At 38.5% G+C, this 20,911-nt stretch overlaps 1 protein-coding gene across 5 annotated transcripts in view; it reads left to right on the top strand.

The window, feature by feature from the left end:
* Positions 1-20,911, top strand: part of camkmt (calmodulin-lysine N-methyltransferase) — a 93,998-nt gene that overhangs the window by 51,704 nt on the left and 21,383 nt on the right. For 3 of the 5 annotated variants that reach the window (XM_052613293.1, XM_052613291.1, XM_052613295.1), the window contains exons 5-9: positions 7,386-7,446; positions 9,781-9,835; positions 11,935-11,998; positions 16,312-16,384; positions 17,439-17,513. In XM_052613293.1, the coding sequence (XP_052469253.1) occupies positions 7,386-7,446; positions 9,781-9,835; positions 11,935-11,998; positions 16,312-16,384; positions 17,439-17,513 (328 nt within the window). The remainder of the gene's footprint in view (positions 1-7,385; positions 7,447-9,780; positions 9,836-11,934; positions 11,999-16,311; positions 16,385-17,438; positions 17,514-20,911) is intronic. The other 2 variants (XM_052613294.1, XM_052613292.1) reach the window with 1 other exon arrangement.

The raw sequence follows: 20,911 nt of genomic DNA, 5'->3' as shown, positions 1-20,911 counted from the left end.
GTGATAGGAACTTTTGTTCCAGACACATAAATAAATATGTTTGCTAAGTACTTCTTGTTGAAATATCTTTTGTTCCTGGAGACTGATCATTAATAGGGGTTGACAGATAGGATTTTTTTTTTATGACTGATCCTGATATTTCAGAGAGAGATTTTAGAGTGGCCGAAAGCTGATACATATGATATCACAAAAATATGACATTATAAGCACATGCAAAACAATAGCTGAAATCAAAATAATATTTATTTTACGTAATATTATTCAATTATTTTAACATTAATATGAAAAAGTGTGAACTTGATGTTGATTGTTTCTGTAATTCTTTTATAGTATATAAAAAAAAAGTTTTATAAAATATGAATAAAAAGGAATTTTTTACCCAATAAAAACAAGTTTATTAAAAACAAGAATTTTACATTTAGCACACAATATAATATAAATATGATGTAGCTGCAAACTTGATAGAGCACAGCATATAAGAATTTAGAGTTTGTCGACATTAAGCATAGACTGTAAACTGATGAAGACTGAGAACAGGAGCTCCATGTGTTCTCACGCTGCCGTTCTAACCATTTTCAAAATCAAAGTCTTGCACACAACTAAAATAAAAGTCCCTGCTTCTGACATATCATTTGAACAGAAAATAATATCAGCCAACACAGATAATTAAAAAATATATTAAGCAGCCTTGGCAAGAACCTCATAAAAGTAGTAATACGCTCAGAGGTAAGTACCTGCATGCACTAAAACAGTTCATTTCTCACAAACAATAGGTCTGCGCCTAGAAGGGGAGATATTTGTTAGCAGGTGCCTTTACCATCTCATCACCCTTCTCCTCACCCCTCTTTTTTTTTTCTCATCTAACTCTTTCCCCGCTCTTCTCTCCATTCATCCCTATCATTTCTCTCCCTCTCGCTTTAATTGTTTATATGCATTAACATTCCCCAAATAGACCTTGTTCAGGTGACAGGGCTGTAATTTGGCAGGCCCCTGTTCCACGGTGCAGCAGAAAGAAGTAAGCAATTTAGGCCTGCGCGGCGCCCGTAATCTGGGGTTGTCAACGGCCCGTGCTGTTCCAGCCTATGCTAATCAATCAGCTGTGTCCTGCACCCACTCATCTGACTGGCTTAGCCCCACACCCGCGTGCTGATATATCTATTAGTCTGCCGTCAGCGCCGCGCCACTGCGAAGATGAGATTCTGCAAGCTTTGCCATTTTCTCTCACAGATAAGTAAGCTATCAGGCGACCGGATAAATAGCACTGCAAAGAGTTGCCCTGGCCCCCGCGCACGCCGGTGACAATGCAGCGATAGCTCTTCTCCCCTCATTATATGCCGCCACCTCTAATCCAAAAAAGTTGTTTACCAAGTGAGGAGGGCGGCCTTATCTACCCGAGGCACAGTGTTGCGGCTTTGAAAACACACTCGTATGCATAGCTGGGCAAGACAGAAAGGCTTTTCCCCCTGGATTCTGTCATTTCATTTAGAGGCTTCTTTTTTTGTTGCTCTGTGTGTTCACTGAAAATTGCTGAGGAGTGTGTGCGTCTGTATGAATGCCTGTGTGGGTTTGCATTGTAAAAGATTAAGCTTGTCGAATGTGAACCGAGTATTTTAGGAGTGGGAGGTATGTCCAGATACGTCATGGTATGAGTCATTTTTTTAAACCGTAACAATACCTATATGTATGTATTGATGTAGTTATTTTGGCTCAAAATAAATTTCAAACTTTGTTTTTGGAAACTTGATGGACGCCAATCCAAAGGTTATTCATAACAGGATGACTTAAAAAGTCTGGCAGCAGTGCGTAAACAGCTTCACATTATGTAATGCTCAAATTTAAGAAAAGCAAAAGACTGACAGTAATACATTTTAAATGTGATCATGCATGTTTAAAGCCATTATAAGACGTCAGAGCAGTGACGTAAATACACAACAGCAGAACTGTTGTTCTCATGGGGACTCGGGTTCAAGTATGACTATGGTCATGTCCTAAACTTGTTCCCCTTCTCTCTCCATCCACTTATATAGTATAACACACATAATATATATAAAACAGAGCCGTTGTTCATCTGCACATTAAATGTGATTTATCATGCAGCCCTAATAAATAAATAAATTATTCATATTTTTATATTTTTTATTTTGTCTGGTTTTCAAATACCTTTTCCTTTAAATCAAAGTTTGTAATGTTGTGATTCAAATTGTTGCTGGTTTGTTTGGTTAAAGGCTTACAGCTGTTGAACAAGGACTTTTTAAAATCCCCATGGGAATAATTAATGGGGAAAAATACTTCTGGAACAAGAACACTGTAAAAATGAGTGGGCACTGTTGCTCTCTGTTAGACATTGTGCATCAAAGCAAAATTGCTGCATAATTTGTATAATCCACAATCTGTGACACGCTTTGTAACTCAGAATCATATCTGTTTAGTAACCATACTGATTAAGATCTCATTTAGAACATTAAACTTCTCAGATCTGTATTATGGGAAGTTTCTGTATATGGTCCCAGGTCTTAAACAGTCGTGATTGGTTTCTACATCCTTTTGTTGAACTCTTGCAGGAACTGTATTCCATGTTTGAGACCAGATCGCACCTCTGATTGCTTCAGACCCCAACTCTCCCCATCCTCTCCAAGCAACACAGTGACTTTGGTTGTCAGTGGTTGTACGTGTGAGAGTGAGTGAGTGTTCAGTAATCCTGAGTTGGAGTAAAGTAGCGGTGTGAGGGAACAGATTGCAGTTGATCATGCTGAAATGCGCTCTTATCCGTTATTGGATCTGAAATGGAGGAGGCTTAGGAATTATCAGAGGCCGCTGGTAATGTGGAGATCATCTGGAGAAAGCTCAAGGCCCCACCACGTCCCGAAAGGGAGGAGGGAATGCACAACTTTCTCTTTTTTTTTTTTTTTTTTTTTCTATTTCTTGTATCTTAGATTTGTAATGTAATGCCGTATGATTGATTTATTCTAGGTTTTTAGCTAAAGCTGTATGGCATGCTAATCTGTGACCGCAGTATCTAACAGCTCATAAAGTGGTGTGGTAAGCTGATTGTTTGTCTTGTTCATTGTTCTATTTAAACCCATGACATTGAGGGTCTCTATACATGCAAGCAAACAAGTCGCTCCAGTACACTGTGGCTTTAGTGTGGACCTAAGTAAGTGGCGGACGGCATATGTGCGTCTCATCCCAGCTCATATGATTAGTGTCTGGCATTTCCACCGGGATTAGCCAGGCACTGCGCTTTTCCAAAGTTCATAAGGTTAAGAGTTTACCGACACATAGGCTGCTTGCAGTAAAAAATATTGCACTTTCTAACCCTAACAAGTTTAAAACACTTCATCTTTAAATTCAGTAGAGGACAATATAGCTAAAAGACACCAAACACCTAGTTTGTTCTGCTAGTATTGAGCGGCTATTTAATCCTGTATATCTACATTTTTGTTTAATAGCACTTTTACGAGAAGTGATTGCATTATCCCATGAAGAGCTTTTATCTGCTATCACCTCATGGCTTCTTCATCTTGACTCCTGGCCAAAATGTAACTCACACCTTACTAGGGGTGTGCACGGATAGTCGAACATTCGAATATTCATTCTGCTCTAATTATTCGATAAATAAAAAGGATATTCGAATTTCGCTACATTTTTGCTTGCCATAAAAAAAGAAGAAAAAAAAAGTCCACAATAAAACCTAATTTGGTCACTTTCTGTGATTCTCCATGGCATATTTGAAGATGTATGCAAGCAAAAAATAATTAATGAATGAATAAGAACTGAGGTCTTCTACATTACTTCAAATATGCCGTGGAGAATCACAGAAAGTGACCACATTCAAGAACATTGTTGCGGCATCTCTCAAGCGACGAATAAACACCGCTAACTTGGAGAATACAGTGAAAACTCCTCTTCTCGAGTCTGCCCTAGACCCTCGTCACAAACATCTCAGGTTTCTCGATGAAAACATGAGAAGAAAAAAAAACTTTGAACATTATCAGAACAATTACTTGATGCAAGTGGTCACCAACGATTTGCTGAGAGTTTCAAAGATTCAAAAGTGTAAGCGTTCTGTAAAATAGCCTAATTGCTGCAGGCTGCTTTACGTTTTTTCTTTGTTCACTTTTTTTTTCTTTTTTTTTTTGCTTTTAATCTGTACTTTTATTTGTTTGCACGCATTGTTAAAGGTTATCAGCTACAAAACACGATGTGTAATGTTCAAGCTTATTGTGTGTAAGCTTGTTCAAAAATGACGGAAACAATAAATGTTGCTGAAAAATAACGTCTGTCTCATTAAACTTAATTTAAATAAACGAATATTTGAATATTCATTTTTTGTGAGCTCAAATATTTGAATGTGATATTTGCGGAAAACGTCCATCCCTACACCTTACATTGTTCTGTGTTCATAAATGTGTTTTTTATATTTAAGTTTCAATTTCAAGACTTCGTTTCCCTCTTTGTTTCTATTGATGTCATGACAAAAGCATCAAGCAAAACATTTGCACATTGAATACGCTGACAAAAGGTGATAATTTCGTAATGTTTTGGTGTGCCAAACTGAATATTCCTGGAAATAATTATAAACCGTGCCTAAATGTTCATGGAACATTCACATATTATGCTTATGCATTATTGGAAAACACTTTTGTACAATTGCTGAATCAATCCATTTTCAAATGTCATTTTTAAAGACGTCTTACTTATGAGAATGTCATTAAGCCATTTATACTCTGAGAGTTTATTTGAGAAACCTAGGGCACTTTCACCAGAAATGTTCTTTGATGTATGTAACAGTACAGCAGTTAATAAATGAAGACACCACAAGCCTCTGTTACACTTGAGCATAGTTCTGGTTTTATCAAAATGCAAAGGAATAAGATTTAGCACATCATTCAAACTCACGGTTACTGGATTTTTAAATCTCCAGTCATATAAATCATAGAGGTGGCTGAGACTTCGGAGATTACAGTCAGCCGAATTAATCGGCACAAGTGCCTCCTGGATGAGTCTAAAAGTTGATGTTGTTGTGACCTCTAAGTGTCATAAGTTGTAGTTTTTTTTTCCCGTCTAGCTACAATACTTATGTGATACATCTTACACTAGCCTCTCAAAATGTCAGATGGTTCATCAGCAAGTGGAATAGCAAGCAGGTGCTGCCTTCTTTTAATGGCAGAGGCATATGTTGACGTTTTACCAATAGATATTATTAAATCTTGCTTGGGTGAGTTAATCTCAAGATGATGGTGGGCTTTAACAGGTCTTCCTGAAAGGCAGGTCATAAGCTGCTTATTAAATCGACTCTGTCTTACATACGCTCTCTAACACACAAACATACACACACACATTTTCTCACCCTCTCTCCCACCCTCTGTATTACTGCCATTCTTGCATGCACTGACTGAACAAAAACATTAGCCGGATCATCCTGCAAAACAGCATCACTCATGTCCTACGCGCACCTATATGAAAAATACATTTAAGAATGTATGTATTAGCAGAAGAATAGCTGATGTTACAGACATTAATTATTTCAGGACAATAAAGTCCCTACGTTTATGAGTAGGGGATACTGTTAAAATGTCAACCCTGTTACCTTTAACCTTGTGATGATTAAAAAGTGTATATTTGTGCGAATCTTGAGATTTCATTCTCCTAAGAAGTATCTTGTGTCATAATGCTGGGAATGAAAAGTTAACGGTCTTTTTGTAAGCGTATTTATATTATGACATTAAAATCTGTTAAAGTTATAGATTACTAAAAATGAAACCTACCTACATTCTTTTGTGTTCCACAGAATGTGGTTAATGGTAAAAATGTTAAAGAAAGGTACAGGCGTTTCTTAGAATGACCCAGTGCTCACAAACCAAATACATGGTTTCCTTCTTTCTTTTAAAACACTTCACAAATTTATAGATGAAGATATGTTGCAAACGAAAGTAAAGTTACACACACAAATCCAAACACGTAAGAGCTCCCATCAAAGGCAGACAGCACAGGGGCCTAAGTTTATTGAAATGACTATTTTCCTCAGCTGCATGTGTGTGTGTGTGTGTGTGTGTGTCTGTGAGACAATAGCAGCTTTATGGCTCTTGCTGGAGCTAGCAGAAGGAGCAGAGGCTGACAGTGGGTGATAAGACCACCAGCCTGCTTCTTGTGATAATCGTTCGCTGGACCCCCACTCACTCTATGCACAGCTTACAAGCCAAAGTAGCCAGAATCTTGTTTGTGTGTGTGTGTGTGTGTGTGTGTGTTGAAAGCGAACTGTAGTGCAGTGAGCGTTCATGAACCAAGAGAAAGTGTCAGTGTAAACGAGAGTGAGAGACTGTCTTTATGTTGCATCATGTGAAGGTTACCAACTAGGCTTGTAGCATCCTTGTGTGAGGTTATGGTATGTAATAAATTGAACGTTTCCTTGCGGTCTTTGATAAATAATGTTCAACATAATGAGTTTTTTTTTTTAATGATCTGGCCTTCTATGCTGTACATTAAAGTATCATTCTCATCTGTTATGCAAGGAAATGTGAGACAAATTTTGATGGTTATACTATAGTAACTACATGACATGATCGACTAGATGAATGTTCAGAAAGAAAAAAAATCAGTTATACAATTCTATTTATTTTGGTAAAACATTATTTTTTAACTTAATTCACTGATTTAACAACAAATGAAAATAAATAAATAAATAAATGCTGAATAAAACTAATGAAAAAGATGTAGTGGCAATTATGTATAGAGACAGAAAGATCAGAGAAATTAATACTTTTAATCAGCAAAAATGCATTAAAGGAATCAAAAGTAAAAGTATTTATAATATTACAGAAGATTTACATTTTAAATACTGTTCTTTTGAATTTCGAGGTCATCAAAGAATCCTAAAAAAATGTGTTGGTTTATGTTTCTTGAGAAACAAATTGGCCTATTAGAATAATGAAGGATGAATCAAAGTAATTAATTGCATTTTAAATAAATTAAAAAAATAAATTAAAATGGAATAGAGACTGTTAATATTTCATAATATTACTATTTTTACTGTAGTTTTGATCACAAAAAATGGAGCCTTTAAAAAAAACGTAGTTTCAAATTTTCGAATGGTAGTATATTTTCTCCAAACTGTCACTTTTAATGCATTTATGCTTTTAGTCTATATCCTGCTCCTAAACATCAGGGTAAATCATATGAGTTATGATCAGTGGTTTAAATATGTCAGTCAGAAGGCTCTTTCATATTTGAATGGATGACTCATAGCCAGATTATGTTCTGATGTGCACTAAATTTAATGTGTTGGTAAAAACTGTGTAGTAATACCCATTATTGTAAACAAACTTGGACTTTTGGTACACTTCATACACTTTATGGTATCTAACCGTGCTCTCTTTCTCTTTCAGGTGTCTGGCCTTCTGAAGAGGTGATGGCCTACTATTGCCTGAAGAAAAGTCACATGTTTACGTGAGCCCCCTTCTCTCTCTCTCTCTCTCTCCCTCTCTCGCGCGCGCTTTCTCGCTCTCATTTTCTTTCTATCACTTTGGCCATATGACAGAGAAGCAAGGGACACTTTCTGATTTGCACTCAAGGCAGTACAGAAGCCTTTGATTTCCTGTTTTTACATTCAAGAGGCAGAAGAGGGAAGAGAGGCTTATCGATCACATAGCGGCAAGCTGAAGGTCAGCTGGGCATATAGAGACAGAGCAAGATTTGCACCCTTGGACCAATGCTTCTGTAGGAGCCTCTCTCTCTCTGTGTGTGTGTGTGTGTGTGTGTGTGTGTGTATGCGTATGAAGGGTGTTAAGACCTGTGATCTGTTGTGACTTGGTCTGGTGCATATTCAGAACTCTAAATTAAAAACTGAAGTTAATTTGCATCTGTGTGTGTGTGTGTGTGTGTGTGTGTGTGTGTGTGTGTGTGTGTGTGTTGTCAACGTGTGCTCTTGTTCCTGTATGTCATCAAGGACTGTCACCCTCTCGCTATCTTCCAGACCTGTTATCAGGCACTCACCAAAAAGAGAAAAAGAGGAGGATAAAGCAGAACAAAAAAAAAGTCAATTTACAGAGAGCGCCCATCTGTTCTCTTCATCCCTCTGGTTTTTTGCCTTTCTTTCCACTAGCCCAATGTACAGCCAAATAGCTACCTGTCACTGGGGCTTTGTCCCCGCCGTGGCTCATACTAGCAGTTTTGTGCGCATTAATTTTTAATTGCACTCCCTCATACAACAATCGCTCTCTCTTCATCCTCCACTCTTCTCTCTCTCTGTCAATGGAAGGTGTCGGATCACAGGCCTAGAGCAGACAAACACAGGGGGACTTGCAAAATGATGAAGTCAAGCTGGCTGCGTGTGTGTGTGAGAGAGAGAAAACAGTTCTGGTGTGTGGCTCTGGGCGGCTTTTGATCTACAAGGACTCTCTACTGTATATTTTGTGTATGACGAACACAAATGAACTCTATGCAAATTATAGTCTTTGTGTAAATCCTCCATTCCTGTGAGAATTATATGAATTACCTTTCATATGAATTATTCTGTTTGGGTGTGTAGTGTAGGTCTCTGTATATACAGTACAATATGTCTGAGTATATTATTGCGATGTGACTAAAAAGTGGCAGGTTGGTTTTGAGGAACGAAAAGCAAAAATGCTATTAATGAAATAAAATGCAGTTAAATGTGTTGTTTTTAGATAGGATAGCCAATTGGGCTTATTTACTTTCAATATACTCTATATCCATTTATTGAATGGTTTATATGGTTTAAAGGCTATTTGTCCAGTCAAACTCTTCTGCAGAAGCTAGGCTAATTAGCCAGATGCTAACATGTTTGCAAACATGATGTTCACTTGCAACGAGGATAAGTGTTTTTTGCCAACCTCAACGTGTTTTGTGTAGTGATATTTGATTACAAAGAGCATAAAATTAGCAAAATGCATTGAGCATTTTAGAAAGCAATAAGTAATCAATTAATAATAGGTGAATTATGTTTTATTTTTAATGCTTTTAACCCAATTTCAGATTTTTCCCACAATGAAATGAATCACTTTAAATGTGAGTTTTGGGAGGCGGGGAGAGAATTTGTAACAATAACTGTACAAAATTGTACAAAAAGGTCAGAACTTTCTTACTAAGGGTTTAAAATCATGTTTTTTTTGTTTTTTAATAAAAAAAAAACTCCCAACCTGGGAAACAAATTTTTTGGGGGTGTTTCTGTTGCAACTAGCATTAGTTTCCAATACTGCCACCTCCTATTTATTGCCTCTGGATTATTTACAATGATTTTCCAACAGTATTAACATGATATAATTTTTATTAAGGTTATAATCAAGTATATTTTTCTCAACTAATTTAGAACGATGTATTTGATAATACTGCCGTATTGCCATCTGTAATGAATCAGGGTACTTACAGTACAGTACTGAATCAAAGCAGAACATTGATCCTGCATGTTTAATTAGCTTCCCATTCCTGTTGTAGCCCAAATCCAAGTTTCCAGCAGAAAAAGGACAATTGAGCTTTCTTTTGTAAACCCATATACAGCCGCTTACATGCAGAGAGGAGAGAGAGGAAGGTTGAGATCAATGAGCCCAGTGGAATTGCATTCCAATCAATGGCATCCCTCTACACGAGCAAGTTAATTAGCGTTATTGTCAAGACACAACAGCATCTCGCTCTCTTTCTCTATCGCTCCCATTCTCCTGTTTTCATCTCATTTGAGCTTAAAAACTTCACTCTCATACTCATGTACTTCAATGTTAACGCTAAACAGCGCATCAAACCCCTCTGTGTCTCTCTGTCTCACAGGGGCTCGGCGGTGTGTGAGCTGGGTGGAGGGATGACGTGTCTCGCAGGTCTCATGGTAAGTCAAAAGTGAAAGCAAAAATTGCATACAGTGCTCACACAGACAGACAGTCACAAGCAAATGGGCAATTTGGATCAGCATGGGTAATCTAACATGGGCATATTGTAAGCAACGTGAAATCAGCCAGCACAAATTGACATTTCTACCTCAGTGACCATAAACACACGTGGCCCAATGGGCTAACTTCATCAAAAGCGTTCAAACACACAGGCTTGCATATGCAAACACGTTCTGTTCTGTCTTGGACAAAGACACACATATACACACACATCAGTGGCTTAGGATTTGGCTGTGTGTAGTGTACCGTAGTTTGTAGTAGCCTCTCCAGATGGACAGGCTTAACATGTTATCGATTTCGCCTTCACAAGACCAGCCTTCCCATATACCTCCACTCAATACCCCCGTGTTGTGACATTACGGACCGCTAGTGGATCGCCCCTTTCATCCCCCCACTCTACCTTTTTTTTTTTAACCTGCATTCCTCCTTTTCCTCATGTCTGACTTACTGTAGTGCTTCTTGATGCTTGTGTTTATTTAAGTCCATGGCAAGGAATAATAGCTTCTCTCTTCTGTGTTTTCTCCGCCCCGGAGTGCTGTGGTTTTGGCAGTGCCATCCATGTTTTTCTTGGGTGACTGGTTGGTTTCCTGCTGGTCTTGATGCCCATATGGCTAGCTGGTGGTGACCTGACTCTTGCCCACAGGGCAAAAAACACTACATCAGTCTGTAGAGATGATTCTGCTGTATTGTTTCATTTTGTCAGTGCATGTAACCTTTTTGTTTGACAACTACTTAAGATATCCTGTTGCAATCTGTGTGTCTTTGCTTTACCTGTGAAAATTTAAAATGCTGGTTTTCTCTTTATGATGTCGTGAAATATTTGCTGCAATGTACTATCAAAACAAATTTATTAGGAACTTTTTTTAGCCTCACCAAGACTACATTTATTTAATAGAATACACTCCAGCAGTAATATTTTGAAATATTTTCACAATTTTAAAATAACAATTTTGCATTTGAATTTATTTTAAGGTATAATTTCTTCCTGTAATATAAAGCTGAATTTTCAGCAGCGTTTATTCCAGTCTTCAGTGTCACATGATCCTTCAGAAATCATTCTAATATTCTGATATGATGCTTAAGAAACATAAAAAACTTGAATAATTAGAAGTATACTTTATTTATTTGAAGTATACATCCTTTGTAACATTACAAATGTTTTTACTGTGACTTTTAATTTAACGCATAATAAAATATATTTTAACAATACAATCTTATTGACCCTGAAATTTTGAACAGTGCTATAGCACATGCTAATTTTCCTTAAGTATTACCCCATCATTAAACTGCATAATATTGACTGACATAAGAAATAAAATATTAAATAAATTCCCTCTGCATTGGCAGGTGTGCCAAAAAATAATTTTTGCTTCCCGTGTTTGAGAACTGTCAGAAATTCGAAATCGCATTATTCAAAAGCACATATATAAAACCTTGCAAGCACTTTTACAAACGCACACACTCCCTGCTTCTGCCGACTGCGCCTCTCCAAACAACTGTTACACCACAGCTCTGATAAAGATGACTACTTGAATGAAAAGACTGTATACAAAGAGGACAGAAAGAGCTGACAGTGGAGCAACACAAAGGTAGAAGCTTCGCAATACAAAGTTATATGAAGGGCATCAGGCAGGCCTCACGAGCCGAGTAAGGAGTGACAGCAGAGCGCGATGGCCCTGCCTGATAAACGCCACACTGCAAATGAAAGGCTCGACACTCACCATCATCCTCTGTCACAATGCAATTACCCAACAGAGTGATAGCAAGATAGAGGGCTCCCATCCACCAGGAATGATAAAAGTATTGACTGATTTGATTGAATGATTAAAATAATGCAGACGTAAAATGAAAAAACGGCCGAGACAGACAGCGATGGATGAGAGGGAGCAAGGGAGAAAGAGAGAGGGGTGGTCGTTTTGGAGTAGGGCTTTAAAAATCAGCACTCTTCAGATATGACTGCTTGCAAACAGTGTGCTGAGGATGTCTGTCTTTTCTTTTATTTATTTATTTATTTGTTTGCTTATTTCTTTTTCCGCAGATTGCAGTTTGTGCTGATGTGAAGGAAGTGCTGCTATCTGATGGCAACGAGAAGGCAATTCAAAGTATCCTTGCAGTATGGACTGGTGTGTAGCTCTGTTCCAAAACCTAGTAAGCTGCCCACTCCCTACATAGGCAGCTGTCTTCAAAGGCAGCGTCTGAAACCGAAATGAATGATCTGGAACTTACATAGACAGGATCTGTAAATGAAAAGGAAAGTAATATTCGATTAATATATAATTTATCCTCTTTACTATTTTTAGCAAATAGGAAGCAATATATATATACAGGGAACCGGGGGACTACATATATTTGATGTAGTCTCCTGTTGACTACAGTAGAATTTTACTCAACTATGACTGTGATCTTTTGACAAACCTAGAAATGTGAAAAGGGTCCATCTACATTTCTCTTGTTTGTCTACAGTCTTCATTTATTTTATCATTGAGCTTGTCGCAGTGCATTCTGGGGTAGCCTTTTTCACTCTAAATGAGGGAACTTAGAAGGCAGCATAATTGCATCCCCTATACCTTCTGCAACAGCTTTCACGTGTTAAATTGACACCTAAACAAAACTCTCCCTACAGAGACAGCTCACTTGGTTTTGGAACAGAATTGTGTGACAGCGATGTGTTTGGTGTGTGTGTGTGTACTTTCGACAGAAAATAAGACCTTACTGTCTATTTAACCCTTAGTTACCTCCGATATTCCTCTCACTTTCACCTCACACACACACACACTCGGCCATTCTTAATGTGCACTCTGTCAAAGAATATACACCCGCACAGGCACACACCCCTCGACACATCTGAATGTGAAGCAAATCATCAAGCTGACACCCGAAACCTGCATTTAGCATGTTTAATACATATTCATGTCATTGAAGGCTACCGCTGTGTGTGTTGACTCACCTGCTCCTTGTCTCTCGCCCTCTCCCCCCTCTTCCTTTCCTCTATTGACTCTCTCTTTTGCCAGGAGCACGGATGAAGCTTAAACAGGTGACAGGGCCAGCTCAAACCTTCATTCTTCATTCCCTTTCTTCGCTTTTTCTTATTCCCGCACTCCATCTCTCGTCTTCCCACCACAATCGCTTAGATTAGCCACATCGTTTGGCCCACAAAGGCAGGAAAAACGGAGACGACAGACGTGACAGCAAAACGCCGCAAAATTACCATGCCCACATTCGTTAGTACAACAGCCAGCGCTGCCACTACAATGAGCTTTTATTGAATATCAAGACTCAAAGAACAATGGCCGTGGCATGAAATCAACACAGCTCCTCATTGAGAAGAGATTTGTTTAAAAGAAAATGGAGGGAAAGGGAGCAGAGCAAGACATACTCAAAACATGCGTAGTCTGTCTCTAAACGGCTTCCTGTAATAGAGTGTGAGAAGACTGGCAGAAGGCTGATAGAGCATTAATTGGCAGTGCTTTGTTTCAGAGATGTTTCTGCCATAATAGAACGCCAAGAGATGATCTGATGATCGGACGAGGCCAGGAAAGGACAGGCTTTCTTGGGAAAACCCTATAGGATATGCTGTTTTCCTTCTTTGTTTTAGAGGAAAGAAAATGAAAGGATCCACACAGTTGAAATGTTAATATTAGCATGCTAGTCATCGGATTACTCCAAACTTTAAATGTAAACCTATTTATAAATGTATTAAATCTGTGTTCCTGACTTGTACAGTGTTTTAAAGTGTTAAAAGTACTTGTCCTGGGATAGATCCATACAAACCTATATGATCAAATCTGGTGTGTAAAGCAATTTTCAGTTTCAGCATTTAGGTTTGACCTTTGTTTAAAAACTAAACTATGTAAATTAATAAAACTAACATTAAGGTGTTTTACCACCAATGCCTTTAATATAGCTTGCAGTGTTCTTAGACCAGATTAGCACAATGATTGAACAGTCTCCAGCTGAACGTTGTCTATCAGAACATCTGTCCGTTGCTTTAGAGATGTTGGACGAGGGAATCTGCTTCTTACACTTCTCTCCAAAAATTGCCCAAAGTGGTTTGATGTTTACGTGAGGTTATTGAGATAATCAGTGTAGATATTGAAGTAAATCTCCAACTGTCCAGGTTTCATGATCTTAACACCTTGTCTTTGGTGTTTTGGCATTGGTGTCAGTAATTAAAGGTTTATCATTTGCAGTTCTTTCATGGATATTGGCTTTGTGAAGTTCTCTGTGCTTCTCAGTTCTTCAACCTGTAAAGGTCCCGTAAAGACACGTGACATCATGATGTGACGTGTAATGCACTTTCACTTAAACTGGCGAACGATCTCAGCTTCAGCATGGAAAGTACGGAACTAACTGATCTCTGCTTCGTTACAGTTTGCACATATGTGTTTCGTCTCAAACGTTGATCTTCCTTCAAAACACCTGGTAAAAGAGTCGCGCAATAAAGTGTGTCAACACTACGACACACCCTTTACTGCATTAGTTCTGGCTTTTGTTCACACAGCGCTCGTTCCGGGACTGAACCCGGCAATGTTACTAGGTCCCTGACCCGGGACCAATCCCGGAATCAATCTTGGGACACGTTTGCATTCACACAGATGGCAACCTGGCAATGTTCCAGCAATTTTCCGGGTGTGAAAGGGGCTTTAGTGTTAATGGTCCCTACAGTATCATTCATTTCTTGAAGTCTTGCCATGCTTTGTGTACGCAGTCATAATGATAGAGAGTTGTTCTTAAAAACCAAATAATTGGACTCATGACTAATGTTACAGAAGAATGTTACAGGAAATTTTAATTACCTTTGACTTCTACGTCAAAGCCATATTGGCTCTTCAACCTGCTTTATCAGCAAGATGGATCCTGCAGTAACTGCATCATTAGTATAGCACAAAGTTCCTATTGTGGTTCATTTGTTGGCATAGTTTGTCCCCACTGGAGTTGTTTAAAACCCCTGTTGTATATGTCAACAGACAGTCAGATTCATGACATTGTGTGTGAGTGTATGTTATTGCAGGACAATTAGATTAGTTACTCCAAATATGATATGCAAAAGCAGTATTCTCACTTCCTAAACCAAATATGAATGAATTAGACATATGAACACACACATGCACACACACTTTCCCTGCATACTTTATCAACAACAACAACAACAAAAAAAACTGCCAATGAGCCCAACTGGGACTGAATAATGTGTATCAGAAAGTGCTGAGTGGTTTCATGACGTTCTGATCTCAGTCTACTCTTGTATTAAAGCCGTGAATGTGTAATCAAGAGACCCATACTGTTAAATTGTACTTTTCACACACTGATTATGTTCTTTAATAGCTGCTGCTCTCCGGAGCTTTACAAACTGTTAATCAGAAGTCCTGAAACTTGGAGGAAATATATGCACAGGTGTTACACAGGAAGTCAATGTCTCGGGGCACTGTTAAAGAGAATCAGAGAGATGCCAGTGCTAACCTCTCCCCCAGTGGTGTTTTCCTGATGGGATTACACTGTAAGCCTTCCACTCTCTCTCCTTAGCTGTGGATCTCACAGTGTAACATGCGCACCCAGCCCCCTCCCCTCTTTCTCTGAGGGATTTGCCCTCCATCCCTGAACTATAGATTGGATTTGCTACGGTTGTTTTCCATGGAGCGAGAGAGAAAGCAGGCCAGAAAAAAGCGAGAAATCGTAATTGAATTAGTTTAAAACTGTCGAAGGCTCTATTCATAGATGCGCTGACATCAATCCCGCAGTATAACCACAATGGGTAGAGGCACCAACTGAGGAGATGGCTGCAGGTTAAAAGCCTCGCTATTGATTACCTATGGGAATGCTTTGCATGAGTTGGTTTTGAGCTCAGTGGTAATCGGAGGATGAGCCGTGGAGAGAGACGGCTGTTACGGAAGCAAATGGACTCTGTGGGTTGACGTCATATGAAACGGCCTGACATGATTAAACAAGAAATCAGCTAAGTGTAATAAAGTCTTGATAACTGAAAATGATAAAGAAAATGAACTAGCTGTTGTTCCACAGTGTCTCACTTATAACGTCCATACTTTTGTGTACTTTTCTGTATATTCTGCATCTTGATCACTTGGTTGTACTATTCCCTATAAACGTTCACAAAAGAATATAAATACAATACCAGACAAACTTTTCAATAAATTTATGAATGTAATTTCTTGTGTTGTGAAAGTATACTAAATGTACTAAATATTAAAATAACATTTATGTATGTATGTATCTGTCTGTCTATATGTCTGTCTGTTTATCCATTTTGATAACCATTGACAAATTATTATTTTTATTGTATTATATTGTATATTATATTGTAATATGTATATGTATGTATTTAATTTAATTTAATATGTATCTTTAATTGTCATACCTTTATTAATAATGAAACAGTGTTGCATTTCTTGACAAAGAGCATCAGATGTGCGCAGTGTAATCGAGAGGAACAGGCGAGAGGGGCTCTTCCTGTCTACCAATGTGTCCAGCAGGTAATCACGCATACACCTCCCGAACATCTCTATTAATAAAAGACAGAGAACTAATATTGCTTTTACATTACAGCCTTATGAAGTCCATCTCTTATGTCAATACAAATGCAAGTGTAATAACTGACTGAAGCTTTGCATAGTCAAGCATGCCATGAAGTATAGAAAAGTGTGTTTGGGTAAAGTGGCATTTACGGCACTTGTGTTCGGGACGTAATAGTGTCAATAAGTAGGCAAAAATGAGGTTGCAAGGCTCCGTGTCACTCCCTGAACCCAGTTAGCCCGGTAACTACGTATCTGCAGCCTGTGGAGCGAGCGCTACGCTCTCTAGCGCGCCGAGATGTATCCAGGCAGAGCGATGATGAGCCACTCTCCGTGATTGAATGCCCTCATCTAGAAAACTCCAACACACACACACTCTCTCTATAACACCCCTCTCTCACATTTGCCAAAACACAGCTCATCCACTGTGCACACCAAATGCAAATGCATTATCACCTAAAAAGTAATTTTGCCACTCAGTGATCTAACCACTCTCTCCCCCTCTCGTCTTCCTCTCCTCTCTCTTGCTCTGCACACTTCCCCCTCCCTGTGTATTTACACTGGGCTGATGAAGTGAAAGAGTAAACGTATAATTAGCCTGCATTACTTTGATTGTTTTCTTTAGAGATTAGGCTTCCTGTCAGAGCGCGGTTTGAGTGGGGTGAAGGTCGCGTGTGATTGGCTGAGGGAGGGGGGGGGTGGTTTCGCTTTCTCAAGTCAGTGAATAAAGCAGCGCAGACCCCCACTGAGAGAGGAGATTGTATTTCCACAAGACGTAATTTTTGTTTACTGACTGTTAATAATGGCTAATTAATAATCAGATTTGCTTGCCTGGAAACTAGCCCTAGCACTTAAAGAAAAGAGAGAAGACATTCGCCGCCAGACAACGGCGCAAATAAAGCAAGTGTCAGGTGTGTGAAATATCTTTGGATGCAGCATTGTGGGGGATTACGGGGGTGAATGATAAATTGTGAAACAGGGTTGATGACGCAGCTATCATCCTGTCCTCTTTCAGGGTGGTGAGATGGGACAATGAGGCCGATATGTCCGCTCTGGAGGGTCGCTTTGACGTGGTGATGTGCGCTGACTGGTAGGTTGATCCTTTTGTTGAACTGTCAGTTCTTCAGAGACCCACCATCTTCCAAAACATGACACTCGTACAATCCTAACACAGTTGTTGCATGACACCTCCAATACAGACCTTTCAGGCCTAACCGCTTGTTCTTTCTAACATTATATTATTCTGAGCAGGCAAGGAGATTCTGTACATCTGTCTAAACCAGCTGTTCTCAAAGCTATTACAAAATAAATATCATATCTCAGCATCTCCAGCCACAATATGTCTACACCTTCAATAAAAGTGTGCACCTTGTGTCCCGTTGATGGGGCATTAATATTCCTGCGCCCCTAACGCTTATCAGATGGCAGCCATCAGCTTGTGGATGGCACTGCATTATTTCCCCTCCGCCAGCTCCACCAGGCATTTCCATTTTTCAGAAATTGCCTCTTTTTCATGCTTGGCGTCCCAGCAAATGGATGTCTTAGGCAAATTGCAAATAATTATGCCTGTGCAAGGAGAGAAAGAGAGCGAGAGAGAGATTGTGGAGCAATACAAACATTTCAATTAGCCAGGTCCTGAACATGTTGAACATGTTGTCTTTTTTTTTTTCTCATTTGTATGTCTGTGTAAATGCGTTGTTGTGTGTGCATCACACTAGACAATCATTTGGATGTAAATTTTACCACTGGTCCGTTCAGATTTCATTATTTAATGCAAGAAAATTTTATGTTACTAGAATGCTATGTTGGATAGTTTGGGAAATCCAGCTTAGGGATCATGTGATCAAATATGAACTGTTCTTCTTGTTTACATGGTCATTTAGTTGTTAAAATTATAGTTCACCCAAAATGGAAAATTGTCATCATTTACTCATTCAATTCGCTCCAAACCTGTATGATTTTATTTATTCTGTATAATATATCAATTTACAGTCTGATTTTTTTTTGTAAACACACTGACTTTTATTATACAGTTAAAAAAAAAGATTAAACGATCTTCAAAATATACACATTTTTCCTCATCAACATTTTTCTTAACACTATTATAGTTTATTACATTATTAAATTGTTATAAGCCCTGCTTTAAACAGGATGTTCTTTGGCATTGTGTCTCTATCTAGCACAAAGTGGGGAGGCTGATGGAGGTGGGGTATAATGATACCTCGGTGTTCTCTGGCGATGATCACTAAAGTCTGGTACAGCCTACTATTATTCTAATGTCAGACAAATGGCAGCTAATACGCAGGTAAAATGTGCAGCAGAGGGCCAGCATGAGATTGATTTGTGTGTAGTAAGGAGATACTACGTGTCTGTGTGTGTGTGTGTGTGTGTGTGAGAGAGAGAGAGAGAGAGTGAGAGAAGAAGGTACGTGAGAATGAATCATGCCGCGTTGGCTGTCCCCCGTTGCTTGCACTGGCAACTCATCTGTAATTGCCGTCGTCAGGAGAGTGATCGCTTGGCGATTAACGAACATAGCCACGCTGACGATCACCTGCGAAAAGGTCAACAGCCACACTTCTGCTCCAATTAATTATAGTCTTTCAGACAATCGGCAAGAAAGGCAGGACATAATGCGGCGGCGCTCACACTAGGAGAAGAGAGAGAGATAGAGATGTAGTCTCAGCTACAATAGCAAAAGGTTCTTCCAAAAGACAGCACTCTCTCTCACCTGTCTTTGTCTTCACAAGACAATGGTATTCTTGTCTGAATACGATGTTTTGCAGCTACGCTAAGTCGACAAAAGCATGAAATTAGCACTCGAGGCCCACAGCTCTTTACTTGACTTTTGCAGCTTTGTTTAAAGTGATATTTCCTCACCGCTGAGCAGGTGAAAGTCTGATATGCTGTGTTAGCCAGACGTTTTCAGAAGTGTCTCTTTCTAGTCTTTTAGTTTGTAGTTCTGTCTTGTTCCTGTTTCCTGTTCGTTCCTTCATTATTCCCTGATTGTCTGCATCTGTGTCCTTGGCTGTGTCCTAAAAGGTTTATAGGTATATATGAAGTTGTGTAGTATTAATGAAAGCCTACACACTATTCACAGTTATCATTGCCAGATGGACAGATCTTTAATGGGATAGTCATGTGTCCATCAGGTGTGCACCATGTAAAGCAGTAGGTCACCTTTTCACCTACTGTTTCATAAATACTATGAATTCAGTCATACTACCCATTTCACATACTGTTTTCTGCTTACTGTATAGTAGAGTGTGCATATTTAGAAACAGTGTTCATTTAAGACTTATCCCTCTATGATGATAATCTTAGGTGAGCTCTATTGTGTTTTCTTGTTTCCCTGTTTCAGAGTTTCTTGTACTTTTGTTATTATATTTTGCATTTGGATCCTGAGTGCTCAGCTTGACTGCACAAGAAATGTGTAAATGAAACTTCAGCGTAAATGCAACAACAGAGTTCAAAGAAAAGTCAAGTGTTTTATTGGTTACTACTTTAAGTATTTCTTTTAAAAATGGCCGTAAATTAAAAAATGGTTGTCAATAGTGTGCCATTGAGGATAACAGTAATGCCTTTATGATAATCATGCACTGAAATAATATTGCCTGTCTAGAAATATATATTTTTTATTTACACTATGTAAGCAAGTGCACAAAGATGAAGATTTAGAAAGTCTTTAAGCAAACACACAAAGTAACATTGATGAGACCGGACAAAGAAAACTTAAACAGGACTGAATTAATATACACGTGATAACTAGACCAATTAACTAGGGCAGGAACAATGTAGTCCAAACTAACTGAAACCGTGACACTTAGTTATGTTTAGCATTATTTTTTTCCCCAAGGAAAAATAAGACTATAAAGTACTACTGCTACTACTAATAATAGCTATCATTATTAAGTAAGAAACTACTATTTCATAATTTATACATTCTTAAATGTGAGACCATCAATCTGTTTTGTCATAAAACTGCAGAGATGTTTTAAAGCATCTTCTTTTGTCACCAGCTGGTTTATAAGTGCTTCTCATAACAAGTTTGCGAAGATGGTTAGTGTCTCTTGCTTTCTGAAATTCAAGTTATAAGCAACCTCAAACAACAGCATATCCAGAAATGAGTTCAATGCTGCTCTTATATTCTGGAAACTCTGGATCGTGAGCTGCTCACGTGTAAAAATTGTGAAATCCTATACTCTGAGATTGGCCTGACAAGCATCTTCACTTTTCAAATGAATGCTAATGTATCTGCAAATAGATATATCCTGAGACTTTTATTATTATTATTTTTTTTTGCATTCATATTGATTTACATGAACTACTGACATTTTAATTTTCATATACAATACATTATATAATAAAGTGTGATAATGACTTTATAATGGATGTTTAAAGTGTCACCCATTTGTGTTCAGCTTCATTTCTATTTTGAATTCATTTCTATTTCTTCATTTCTACATGTAAACATGCATGCAGGGAGTCTTT

This window comes from Carassius gibelio, chromosome A13 (genome assembly GCF_023724105.1).
Source record: "Carassius gibelio isolate Cgi1373 ecotype wild population from Czech Republic chromosome A13, carGib1.2-hapl.c, whole genome shotgun sequence".
In the NCBI taxonomy this organism is placed as follows: Eukaryota; Metazoa; Chordata; class Actinopteri; order Cypriniformes; family Cyprinidae; genus Carassius; species Carassius gibelio.
Note: the sequence above shows the minus strand (reverse complement) of the source record. Positions and strands in the feature narration are given on the sequence as shown.